Source organism: Rhincodon typus, chromosome 2 (assembly GCF_021869965.1).
Source record: "Rhincodon typus isolate 14 chromosome 2, sRhiTyp1.1, whole genome shotgun sequence".
NCBI classification, from domain to species: domain Eukaryota; kingdom Metazoa; phylum Chordata; class Chondrichthyes; order Orectolobiformes; family Rhincodontidae; genus Rhincodon; species Rhincodon typus.
The window spans coordinates 136,731,789-136,745,057 of NC_063333.1; the positions used below are offsets into that span (position 1 = coordinate 136,731,789).

The window sequence follows — 13,269 nt, forward strand, 5'->3', positions numbered from 1 at the left end:
CCACTTCAACTCTGTCAAGTCCCCTAAGAATCTTGCATGTTTCAATAAGGTTGCCTCTCATTCTTCTGAACTCCAATGAGTAAAGTCCCAACCTTCTCAAAACTTCACCTCAGAAGACAGTTCCTCCATACATGGGGTTAACCAAGTGAACCTTCTCTGGATTGTCTCCAATGCCAGCATATCTTTGCTTAGATAAGGGAACCAAAACGATTTAAAGTATTCCAGCTGTGGTCTGATTAGTGCTTTGTGCTGTTTTAGTAAGGCTTCTCTATTTGTATATTCCATTCTCCATTCCCATTGAAATAAAGGTCAACATTCCATTTGCCTTCCTTATTATGTGCTGAACCTGTATGCTATCACATTGTGATTTATGCACAAGGACTTCCAAATCCCTCTGCTCTGCAGCTTTCTACAGTCTTTCTCCATTTAAATAATATTCAGCTCCTCTATTCTTTCTGCCAAAGTGCATAATTTTACACTTTCCCACATTATTCCATGTGCCATATCTTTGCACCCTTGCTTAATCTGACTATATCCTTCTGCAAACTCTTTGTGGCATCCTCACCACTTCCCTACCCAGCTATTTTGTGTAATCTGCAAACTTGGCTATAGTGCATTCACTTTCCTCATCCAAGTCCTTAATATATGTTGTAAATAATTGTGGCCTCAGTTTTGATTCCTGTGGCACACCATAGGTTACAGGTTTAAAAACAGAAATTTGTCAGGCATGATTTATCCTTCATGAATCCATGCTGACTCTGCTTAATCATCTACATGATCTGCTGTTACATCCTTTATAATAGAATCTAACATTTTCCCAATAAGACATTAAGCTATATAGTTACCTGTATCTCCTTCCCTTTTGAAATAAAGGCGTTACATTGTCAGTTTCCCAATCCTCAGGTTTCTTGGAAGATTACTGCCAGTGCATTTATTATCTCTGTAGGTAGTACTTTTAATATCCTAGGATACATCTCACCATGTCCAGGGAATGTATTAGTCTTTAGCCCTGTTAGTTTCCATAGCACTTTTTCTCTCATATAATTGTATTTATTTGCTCTCTTCCTTTTGCCTCTTGATAATTTAATAATTTTGGAATGAGATTAAGAATTAATAGATAATGGCTTGTATATGAGCTGACTGTCCAGCGTCGAGAATGAATAATCATCTTGAAACCAGTCCAGGCTGTTTAAAACTGGTCATTCTTAACTTTTAAACTCAATTCAAAACTACTGGGCAGAAAGTATCAGGCTTTGGCCTTATTGATAAAGGAAATGGAATTAAGCGATTGTAGCAATGATTAAATCTGACAACAGAATTACATAGAATTTACAGCATAGATAACGGCTATTTGGCCCAAGTAATCCATGCTGGTTGTTTCAAATAATGTGTTTAATGATCACCACAAACCAAAGTGAAAGCAAATTACAGCAGAAGTAAAGATCAGATGACAGTAGCAAGCCAGTTAATACACAATGCACAATCGCATTTCTCCAACTTTCTGCCATTTCACTAAGGAAAATGTTGTATGCACGCTGTTTGTTGCTACAAGTTAATCAAGTTGCCCAACAAATCAATGATCAACAAAGAAAATTATCATTTGTTTATAAATCTAGTGTTCTAGTAATTGTAGTCAGTCCTACTTTTGTCAGTTTCTGCACATGCATTGCATACATAATCATTAAATTGTGCAGGTGTGCAAGTTCTTTAATGGTATGCATTTGATGTCCATCCGCTACCTGTTTGTTCCTTGAGAATTTTCCTTCTCCAACCAGTGGATTCCCATGATGAATACTGTGATTGTTGTATTGATCCATTGTCCTTGTTGGGCAACAGTGAAACTCTGAGACTGATGATCATTATGTATCAAGTGGTGAGATCACATCTTCCTGATCAGCTGCCTGCAGTGAAGGAACATCTCTCTAGATGTACATATATGTCTGTGATGCAACAGTATGGTTGGCTGTTTATGTTCACCATAGATAATCACAGTGAGAACTGCCCTACACAGGTCTCAAACTGTGACAACATTTATTGGGAATGTTGAATGTTTACATTCTGACTGGCTCCCCAAAACTCAAAACTGCCAAGTCATTGCCAGAACTATTGAACAAAACTTTGGCTTTCTGAGCTTTTACCTTGATTTTGTCACTCGCTCCTTTTTCACTATTGGAGGAATAGTTTAATTGTGGTGTGATGGACTACTTTTTATACCTTCAGTGGGTGTATTTGTCCATTTAGTTTTGCCTTTTTCAAGTCTGAGCTGGATTTGCTTGATTTCTTTATGATTGCTTTGGTGATTCCCAATGCCACATCAGTTTTTTTTCAAATTTGACTAGGAATAGTACGGAGATAACGGAGTGTGTTAAATTTCACAATAATTTATAAAGTGCCAGTATTCTTCACTTGTGAATTGAGGGATTTTGTCACTTATCAGAACATGAGGAATGCATAATGACTGAAATGTGCTTTCAGACATTGTACATTCTTACTGGTAGTCATTGACAGCAGCTAGTCTAAGACACATAAGTCAGAATGAAGCTATTGGCGTCAAGATAGTCAGTTCCCGCAAGAGTAAAGAGGTCTACTCCAGGTTTCATCCATGGGCTGTCTGGAATGCCATGTATCATAAGTGGTCCTTTAGTTTCTTGGCTTGGTGATCACCATAAGCACTGCACTCACTGGTGTGGCCCATAATCTTATTGTTCATGTTTGGCCAGTGAAGCACTTGTCTTACCTTCCAAAGACTTAACTCAATTCCTTAATGGTTTGCATGGATACACTTTAGCATTTATTTTCTAATTTCCTTAATGATGACTATTTCTTTCATAGAGGAAAAAATATCCTGAGTTGCCACTTCATTTCTCTACGCCTAATACTCTCTTATAACAACAGGAGTGTCTTTGATGTTTCCAGGCCTTTGTTTCATCTCTACTTCCTGGAGCAATTGAAGAGGTGCATCTTGTTGCTTAGTTTGCTCAATTTGAATGAATGCCTGTCTTTTAGATTCAATTAGGCTGCTGGGTTATTGACTTCCAGAGCCCGGTAAGCTGTTGCTTCTCAATGAATTGGTAAGATGTGACTAAAGGCATTATGTATACCCACCTAATAAATATAGGTATGTATGCCAGTCCGCCATCATATACGGTGCTTTAAATTTCAACTTTTGGACAGAATGTTACCAGCACACAGGGATGAGAGAGTCAGGAGGACAGGTGCGAATTGTATGCTGTGAAATGGCAAACAAAGCCCATCTTCCTCCAGCACCATGCTATTTTGCCAGCAGTACAGAAGGCCAACAAGGCCACTTAAATTATCAATGAGATCTTTCCACCAATGCAGCTATTCTCTACGCACATATCTCTTACATGATCCCTGCCATCACTGCAACCACCATCACTGAATTCACTATCTATATCCTGAGGTTACTGTTGACGAGTAATTGAACTGGACAATCTACACAATTAGTGTCTACAATTACAATCAGAGGCTAGGAATCTTGCAATTCCTGAAAGATCACCACTAATGCCTCCACTATTTCTCCAGCTAGCTCCTCAAGAACTCTGGAGTGCAGTCCATCTGGTCCTGGTGATTTATCCACCTTCAGGCCATTCAGTTTTTCCAGTACCTTCTCCTTGGTGATGGCCATCATACTTATCTCTGCCCCTGATTCTCTTGAATTTTTGGGATATTATTCATGTCTGCCACTGTGAAGACTGATGCAAAGTAATTATTCAGTTCCTCAGCCATTTCCTTGTTCCCCACTACTATCTCTCCAGCATCATTTTCCAGCAGTCCAATGTCCACTTTTGCCTCTCTTATGCCCTTTATATATCTAAAGAAACTCTTGTAGTCCTCCTTTATATTACTGGCTAGCTTAGTATCATATTTAATCTTCTCCCTCCTAATTTCTTTCTTTGGTGCCCTTTGTTGGTCCTTGTTAAGTTTCCAAATCCTCTGATTTCCCACCGTCCTTTGCTACATTACATGCTTTCTCTTTGCTTTTATGCTATCCCTGACTTCCCTAGTCAGCCATGGTTGCCTCATTATCCCTGTACCATGCTTATTCTACTACAATTATATCTCTCACCAAGTAGGTATTGGTTAAACTGCTCACAAGCAAAGACAAATAGTTAAATGTTCTTTCTCAGCCTGAGAATGGCACATTCAGTTCAAGTTAATGCTCTGAATGCAAATGCAACTGGTTGTCCTTGTTACGTACAGGTTGCTCTACATACTGTTTTACTGGCATCACACTGGAAGGTGATTTCATCATTTACATTGTAGTATCTCAGCACTGGAGTTATCACTAACTATTTGATTCTAGTTAAAACTGCTCTTATCCTGTGCTGCAATACCACTATACATCCTTAGCAGTGAGTTTGCATAGTGGTTCATGCTTTGATGACAAATTAGGTAAGAACCTTGCCAGACAGTTCATAAATCCAACACATTGGTGCACTACTTTGGTGTCTTTTTGTTGCTGCATGTCTGCTACAGTTTTCACCTCATCAGGATGCAGGCAAAGCCCTTTTTGCCATCAGTATATGCCTATGTACTTGACTTCAGGCTTCTTCAGTTGCATTTTTTTTTTGTTCAGCTTCAGACTCATCTGGTGAGGTCTCTCCAACAGTTGCACCTGATGCTGATCATGGTCTGTCATGGCTTCTTCCATTATATCTTAACATGCAAAGACTAGCGGGCCATCCAAATAGCTTCCACTCCAGGAAGATCTTTGACTATTTCAAGTTGTGTTGTTCAGACTGGAGGCCTGTGACCAGCAGCGTGCCACAAGGATCTGTGCTGGGTCCACTGTTGTTCATCATTTACGTAAACAATTTGGATGAGAATATAGGAAGTATGGTTAATAAGTTTACAGATGACACCAAAATTGATGATATAGTGGACAGTGAAGAAGGTTATCTAAGAGTACAATGGGATCTTGATCAACTGGGCCGAAGAATGGCAGATGAATTTTAATTTGGATAAATGTGAGGTGTTGCATTTTGATAAGACAAACCAGGGCAGGACTTAAATAGTTAATGGTAGGGCCCAGGGGAGTGTTGTTGAACAGAGAGACTGAGGGGTGCAGGTACATAGTTCCTTGAAAGCAGCATCACAGTTAGACAGGGTGGTGAAGAAAGCGTTTGGCACACTTGCCTTCATCGGTCAGAGCACGAAATACAGGATTTGGAATGTCATGTTATGGCTGTACAAGATATTGGAAGGCCACATTTGGAGTACTACATAGTATTCTGGTCGCCCTGTTATTGGAAGGATATTTGTAAACTAGAAAGGGTGCAGAAAAAAATTTACAGGGATGTTGCCAGTACTGGAGGGTTTGACGGTTTTTCTTCCTGGAGCATAGGAGGATTAGAGGTGACCTTATGGATGATCATAAATCATGAGGGGCATAGTTAAGGTGAATAGCCATGGTCTTTTCCCCAGGGTAGGAGAGTTCAAAACTAGATGGCATAGGTTTAAGGTGAGAGGGGAAACATTTAAAAGGGACTTGAGGGGCAACCTTTTCACACAGAGGTTGGTGTGTATATGGAACGAGCTGCCAGAGGAATTAGTAGAGGCAGGTACAGTTACAATGTTTAAAAGAGATTTGGACAGGTACTTGGATAGGAAAGATTTAGAGTGATATGGACCAAATGCAGGCAAATGGGATTAGTTCAGTTTAGGAAATCTGGTTGGCATGGACAAGTTGCTCCAAAGGGCCCGTTTCTGTGCTGTATGACTCTATGACTGTCTGCATGATGTTCTTCCAGAAAGTGGAAATGCCAAACAGTATGCGCAGCCATCTGTATCTCCCAAATGGTACCCAGAATGCAATCAGGAAACTGTTGTTTTTGTCCATATTTGCTTGCCAGTAACCATTCTTCACATCACGACAAGGTACCATGCCTTGGCAAGTTGAGGCCAAAGTTCTTCCATAGTTGGCATGAGGTAATGAGATCTCTTTTTTAAGATCTATTGGATCTATGCATATGCTCAGTTTTCCAGGTGTTTTCACTGTTACCATGTTGCTAATCCAGTCTCTAAGAGTTGTCATTTTCTTGATTAGTTGCTTCTTTTTCAGATTTTCTACCTTGTTTTCTAGGTGGGACTAGAGGACAGTTGGAACTCTTCATGCTAGATACTGACTTGGTCTCACACTTTCATCTGCTTCAAGATGATATTCACCAGGAAAACATTCAAGATCTGTAACAACATCTTTGTAATCCTCTAGGATTGACTCATCAGTTAATAGAATATTGCCTGTGAAATGCTCCAAAGGTCTTCTGGTCCTGTAGAGTTACCAGTTCAAGCTTTGGTTTTGCTTCAGTTGACATATGTATTTTGCTACTTTTTATATTTGGAACTCCAAATTATCATTCTTTACATTACATTGGACTCTGAGCATAATTTGGCCTCTTGAGATGAGTACCATTTAATTACACACCTTTACCTTCAAAGGCTTCACTTTTAGATTACCATCTTGAGCCACTATGCATGAATCTGTGAAGTTTATGATTTGCATTAACCATAGGCATTGATGTAACACTTTATATTCACTTGACGTTCTCCTTCTGCAGTCATCATTCAAAAGTCACAAACTATTTATCATCTTTTACACTGGGCAATGCCACAGTGCAGCATAATTTGTTAGAATCTCCATCTGATATCTTTCCAGCAGCCACCTTTATAACTTGCTTTTATGACAATATTGTGGTTTTAAGAGCTGTGTTTTTTCCTGGTTTCTTTCAGACAGACACTGGGGGACACATGCCGAGCAGTTTATGAGAAAATAAACAATTTGTTAAGTCTTGTGTGTTTGTTTTTAAAAGTTGGAACAATAGAAGCATCCTGAATAGGTGGAGTCAATCTCTCACAGAACCAGAATTTTCAGTTTTCTCAGCAGCAGTTGTTGCTGGGGTCTCAGCAGGGTTGGAAGGCAGTGAATCTCTCCCAGCTGCTCCACTCTTTCTCTCTGAGTTTTCTCTGGGTGCTTTGCTCCTGGGTGGCGAGAGTTGCATGTGAGATAATCTGTGTTCTGAATTTGCCTTTTTCCAGGGGTTTGTTTATCGGATGTTGCTATATTGGAACAATTAATTAGCAATCGTTACTGTATCCATTATCTTGTTAAACATTCTAATAGAGTTACAGCTAAGCCAATTCTTTTCTTTATTCTTTCTTTTGTTGTATTTTAACAATTGTGTACGAATAAATTTGTACACGTCCAGCAGTTCAACCAATCAAATTGTACCTGAAACACACCACCTTACACTTACTTTTAAAATAGGAAAAAGTTAGGGTCTAAGCTATCTTCTTAATATATTTTGAGGGAGTCTGGTCTGGGCCATAACACTTTTCTGCTTGTGTGCAAAGAGATTCAGCTTCTTGTAGTTAGACCACTGTTTTACACATGTTGAACATGCTTTCCTTTCCTTCATGTAGTAGCTTCCACAATATTTACACCTTGCATGCTGGCCTTGATCTTTTTTGCAGGCCATTCTGCAAATATTTCTTGTCTTTATCAATATGTCGTCGTTGCTCAGCCTGGACAGTCCCTCAGCATAATGCAAAGCCTCATGCGTTCTCCCATTAGTTAATTCTAGCTGATGATTGACAACCTCATATACTGCATATTTTGATAGCTTTATTGAAAGCAATTTTCTCTCAGCTGATCCTTTATGTTTAAGGCAATTCTATATCTGATGAGATCATCCTTCAGTTGTCCAATCTCTCATGATTTGTCTAGATGTGTTAGTGCCATCACGTTCTGATCAAGTATTCTCCATCTCCAATTGAGATCAGATGTTGAATACAAACCATTCACAAATAACATTAATTGAGGGCTCAAAGTAAGTCTTTAAAAACTACTCCTCCTCAATGAGATCTTGGCTGCAATACAGCTTGGAGCAATCTTTCTCTAGCACCAATAAAAAGGTTGCTATTGTTAGTTACTCAGTTAATTGATTTAATTTTGCAGCTATTTCATAATTTTACCACTGTTTGTGGAACAAATTCCAATTTTACGCCACATGCTTTCATTTCCATAACAGCAGGAAATGGAAAATTTACAACCGTTCTGATATACCCATAACTTCAAAATTGCAAAAGTGATTTGAATTATTTTTTTCAATATCTGGTTCTCTTAAACCTCTGAAAATTCAGTTAATCTTGGCTTCTCACTTCTGACATCATGTTTGAAGTAATACATTTCATAGTTGCCACAAACTAAAGTGAAAGCAAGTTACAGTAATGATGGAGGTCACAAGAACTTATTCCATTCTCCTTCATGTACTTTTGCTATATTACCCTCAATGAATCATTGCTTTTCCCCTTGCCTTATCTCTGCAGTAGCAAGTTCCACATTTTCACCCACCCTCTGGGACAAAGAATTTCTTCAGAGTTCCCTACTTGATTTATTAATGACTTTATGTTTTTTTTTATTCATTTTGTGGGATGTGGGCATCATTGGCTAGCCAGCATTTATTGCCTGTTCCTAGTTGCCCTTGAGAAGATAATGGTGAGCTGCCTTCTTGAACCCCTGCAGTCCATCTGCTGTGGATTGACCCACAATGTCATTAGGGAGGGAATTCCAGGATTTTGACCCAATGAGAATCAAGGAATGGCAATATATTTCCAAGTCAGGATAGTGAGTGGCTTGGAAATTGAAGGTGGCGGTGTTTCCATATACCTGCTGCATTGTCCTTCTAGATGGAAGTGGTTGTGGGTTTGGAAGGTGCTGTCTGAGGATTTTTGGTGAATTTCTGCAGTGCATCTTGTAGATAGTACACATTGTTGCAACTGAGCATCAGTGGTGGAAGGAGTGGATGCTTGTAGATTCAGTGCCAATCAAGTCGGCTGCCTTGTCCTAGACGATGAAAAGGTTCTTGAGTGTTGTTGGGGCTGCACTCATCCAGGCACGTGGGGGTAATTCCATCACACACTTGACTTGTGCCTTGTAGATGGTGGACAGGCTTTGGGGAGTCAGGAGGTGAGTTGACCGCCTCTAGTTTTGATGTTCCTCACAAGTGGAAATATTCTCTCTTTACCTACACTAAACAACCTTACTAAATCTTACTGCCTCCCTTCTGCCTTGTCCTTTCAGGAGAAAAGCAAATCACCTTCTTTGACCTTTCCTGATAAATCTAACCTTGAAGTTCTAGTAGCATCCTTATCATTTGCTTTTGTTTTATAACGTCTCCAGTACCCCTGTATATTTTTGCAATAGATCAGCCAGAGCTGTACACATCACTCCAGGTGTGAACTAACCAAGGTTTGATACTAGTTTAGCAATAACTTTTCTATCTTACAATTTTATCCTCATAAATACTAATGCTTAGTTTACATTTTAATAGCCTTCACAACAGGAAATCGATTTGTTCCTCCACCACATTTAAATTCTCAATTTTTCAAGCAACATGTAATTTCCTTATGTGTTTTAACAAAATGCGATCCAAACTTACCTCTGTGGAATTCATTTTCCAACTATTCTGCAAAACTATTAGTGTCTTTGTAATTTGTTGCCATCCTCCTCAGTATTGATTAATTTGGTGTCATCTGCAATTTTAGAAATTGTGTTTTTTGTTCCAATGTGTAAGTCATTAATGTAAATTGTAAACAACAATTGGCCTAATATTGATCCTCATGGGACCTCATTTCACAACTTCTATCACTTGAATAGTTATCCTTTACCCTTATTCTCTGTTTCCTATCTTGCAGGAAGCTGGCTATCCAATAGACCATGTGATGATTAAGAGATCACAGAAATATCAATGTTATTGACAAACAAAGCAATGGTGGGACCACATCTGGAGTACTGTGAACACTTTTGGTCCCCTTATCTAAGAAAAGATATCATGTCATTGGAAGCAGTTCAGAAGTCAGTAGGACAATCCTGGTATGGAGGCATTGTCTTATGAGCAAAGACTAAATGGGTTGACGTTCTACTCAAAGGAGTTTAGAAGAATGAGAGATGATCTTATTGAAATATATGGGATTCTCAATGGTTTGACCAGGTGAATGTTGAGAGGATGTTTCCCCAATGGGAGAGTCTAGAACCAGAGGGTACAGTCTCAGAATAAAGAGGCATAAATTTAAGACGGAGATGAGGAGGAATTTCTTCTCTCAGAAGGTTGACCATCTTTGGAACTCCGTTCCACAGACAGCCATGGAGACTAGAGTCATAGTGATATACAGCATGGAAAGAGACCCTTTGATTCAAATTGTCCATGCCAATCAGATATCATAGATAAATCTAGTCCCATTTGCCAGCATTTGGCCCATATCCCTCTAAACCCTTCCTATTCATATACCCATGTAAATGCCTTTAAATATTGTAATCATACCATCTCCACCACTTCCATTGGCAGCTCATTCCATACACGCACCACCCTCTGCATGAAAAAGTTGTCCTTTAGTTCCCTTCTATATCTTTCCCCTCTCAACTTAAACCTATGCCCTCTAGTTTTGGATTCCCCCACCCTGGGGAAAAGACCTTGCCTATTTACCCTATCCATGCCCCTCATGATTTTATAAACTTCTATAAGGTCACTCCTCAGCCTCCAATGCTCCATGGAAAGTAGCCCCAGCTATTTAGCCTCTCCCTGTAGGTCAAACCCTGCAACGCTGGTAACATCTTCATTAGTGTTTTCTGAACCCTTTCTAGTTTCACAACACCCTTCTTATAGCAGGAAGACCAGAATTGCATGCAATACTCCAAAAGTGGCCAAACCAATGTCCTGTACAGCCGCAACATGGCCTCCCAACTTCTATACTCAATACTCTGACCAATAAAGGCAAGCATACCAACTGCCTTCTTCACTATCCCATCTACTTGCGACTCCGCTTTCAAGGAACTATGAACCTGCACTCCAAGATCTCTTTGTTCAGCAACACTGTCCAGGACCTTACCATTAAATGTATAAGTTCTGCCTTGATTTGCTTTTCCAAATTCAGGACCTCACATTTATCTGAATTAAACACGATCTGCCACTCCTGGGCCCATTGGCCCATCTCATCAAGATCCTGTTGTACTGTGAAATAACCATCTTCCTTGTCTACTACACCCTTGTGCATATTTATGGCCATGATGGATAAGATTCTTGCTCAGTAGGGGAATCAAGGGTTTCAGGGAAAATGCAGGAAAGTAGACATGATCCTATTGAATGGTACAGTAAACTCGAGCAATTGAATGGCATACTCCCTTTTCAATTTCTTATGGAATTAGAAGCACAAAGCCCATTTCTGATTTGACAATATCTCAGTTTTATCAAGGAATTTGCCATGTACTTATTGACTGACAATCTATCTGAAAAACTTCCCCCAGTATTCAGTGTTCTTTCTACATGCACAATTATGTCCCTCCCTCTGATCCGGGAGATCTGAGTTCAAGTCCCACCTTTTCCAAAGGTGTGTTATAACGTGTCCGAATAGGTTGATGAGAAAATATCGACAACCGGTTGTGAATAACCAATGCGACATACATCTCAAATGTCTTGGTCACAATGGGAGAATGTAATGAAGTCAGATCAACTCATCTTTAGGTACTAAGACAAAATACTGTGGATGCTTGAAATCTGAAAAACAAACACAGAAAATGCTGGAGAAACTTCGCAGCTCCAGCTGCATCTGTGGCGGGAAATGGGGTTAACGCTTTGAGTTCCTCATGGCTTTGCTGCAGAACCAGTTTTAGGGATTTATGCCGAAAGTTAATTTTCGGAGCAAGTCAGGGGGCGTGTGGAGGGGAGGGGAGGGGAGGGGAGGGGAGGGATGATACAATTCTATCGATAAATTATGGACATAGGAGCTGCAAGGTGAAAACAAAACAAAGCAAAAGGGGTGGAGGAATGGGGAGGAAGTACGCGTTCGGACCAATGTTAAGGGTGAAGAAATGGCGCTGATGCAGGGGGGTCGAGAGTCGGTAGTGCAATGCCCTGTCTGCTCACAGCAGATGCAGAGTTTCAGGATCAATGCTCACCTGGACCACTGTCTGGGTGTGAGGGAAGGTGATGGCGGTGACGGGGAGCCGGGCAGCAAGAGAGCGCGCCTGTCCCCAGGAGCTGCGTGCGGCGATGGAACGTCGCTCGCGCAGAGCGGGCGCGGGACTGCAGCCAGCGCCTCTGTTGACGATGGCGATAGGAGCTGCAGCGCCTCGCCGAGTCCAGCGCGCGGCCGTGGAACGTTACCCTGGCAGAGCCCATCAACCGCCGCCCCGCTGTCTCCGTCCTTGCAGCGGCCCACCGCGGCCTCCTCCGGTGTCCAGGGGAAGACGGTGTCGCTGCGGCAGTTGGAGGCGAAGCCCCTGGCGGAGATCATGAGGCCCAGTATCCTGGCCGAACTTATTGGGCAGAACAAGGTTTTGGGTGAAAATACTCTGTTGAGAACGCTGTTGGAATCGCACGAGATCCCGTCCATCATATTGTGGGGCCCACCTGGATGTGGCAAAGTAAGTGCGTTTGGTACTACACTTAAGAATGGCTGAAAAATGACACATTTTATCGAAACTTTTTCACTTTTACGGTAGTCAGGACAAATCGCAAGAAGTACCAATGTTAAGGGAAGCCAACATTGTTATCGTTTAAATTTGTATTTCTTGTGAATTGTCCTGATGAGTGCAAGATGAAAACCTGCTGCAAAATGTCAATTTTTTTTCTTTCTTCACAAGAATATGTGATTCCTTTCACTTTGTAACAGGAGTGACGCAGCATTTTTGGGTACTTTTGATTCATTTGAATGTGTTGAAGTTAGAATCAGAGGTTTGTTAATTTGCAGAATATGTTAAATGAGTCTAATCTTCCCACAAAAATATTAAATGAGTTAGCAAGCTTATTGATCTGCAGATTCGACAGTGGATTTGGGCAAAGAAGCGATGTATCACAACTTACCACATCAAGTTGGTAGACGTGCAACATGCTGTTAACCTGCCTGACATTTTTATATTTGCTTGATTTCCATATTACAATCTCAGAAGTGCTGATCAGGGAAAACACACTTTTAAGCCATGTGATAATTAATACAATCGATTTCCTCAACTGAGAAAGAGAAGAATTTAAACTGGAGAGTCATTCCTGCATATGTAAATTATTCATAAAGATGTTTTTAAATTTGTTTTATTTCTTGCTGTTCCACTCTGCTATTTCTTTCTCCATCCCCAACATTTTATTTCCTGCTCTTTATTTTTATTCCTGACTTGACTCTAAGATGTCCATTCTAATTCTGCCCAAAGTTTTGCTTCTTTAATCTTTTAAATCATATCGGTTAAGGAGAATCCGC

General features: G+C 40.4%; 1 protein-coding gene across 2 annotated transcripts in view; it reads left to right on the forward strand.

The window, feature by feature from the left end:
• The first annotated feature begins 11,813 nt into the window (after window positions 1-11,813).
• wrnip1 (WRN helicase interacting protein 1) overlaps window positions 11,814-13,269 on the forward strand; it is a 54,689-nt gene continuing 53,233 nt past the window's right edge. For both annotated transcript variants that reach the window (XR_007265394.1, XM_048615719.1), the window contains exon 1: window positions 11,814-12,442. Coding sequence is in view for 1 of the 2 variants with exons in the window: in XM_048615719.1 (XP_048471676.1) it covers window positions 11,888-12,442 (555 nt within the window). In the remaining variant the exon portion in view is untranslated. The remainder of the gene's footprint in view (window positions 12,443-13,269) is intronic.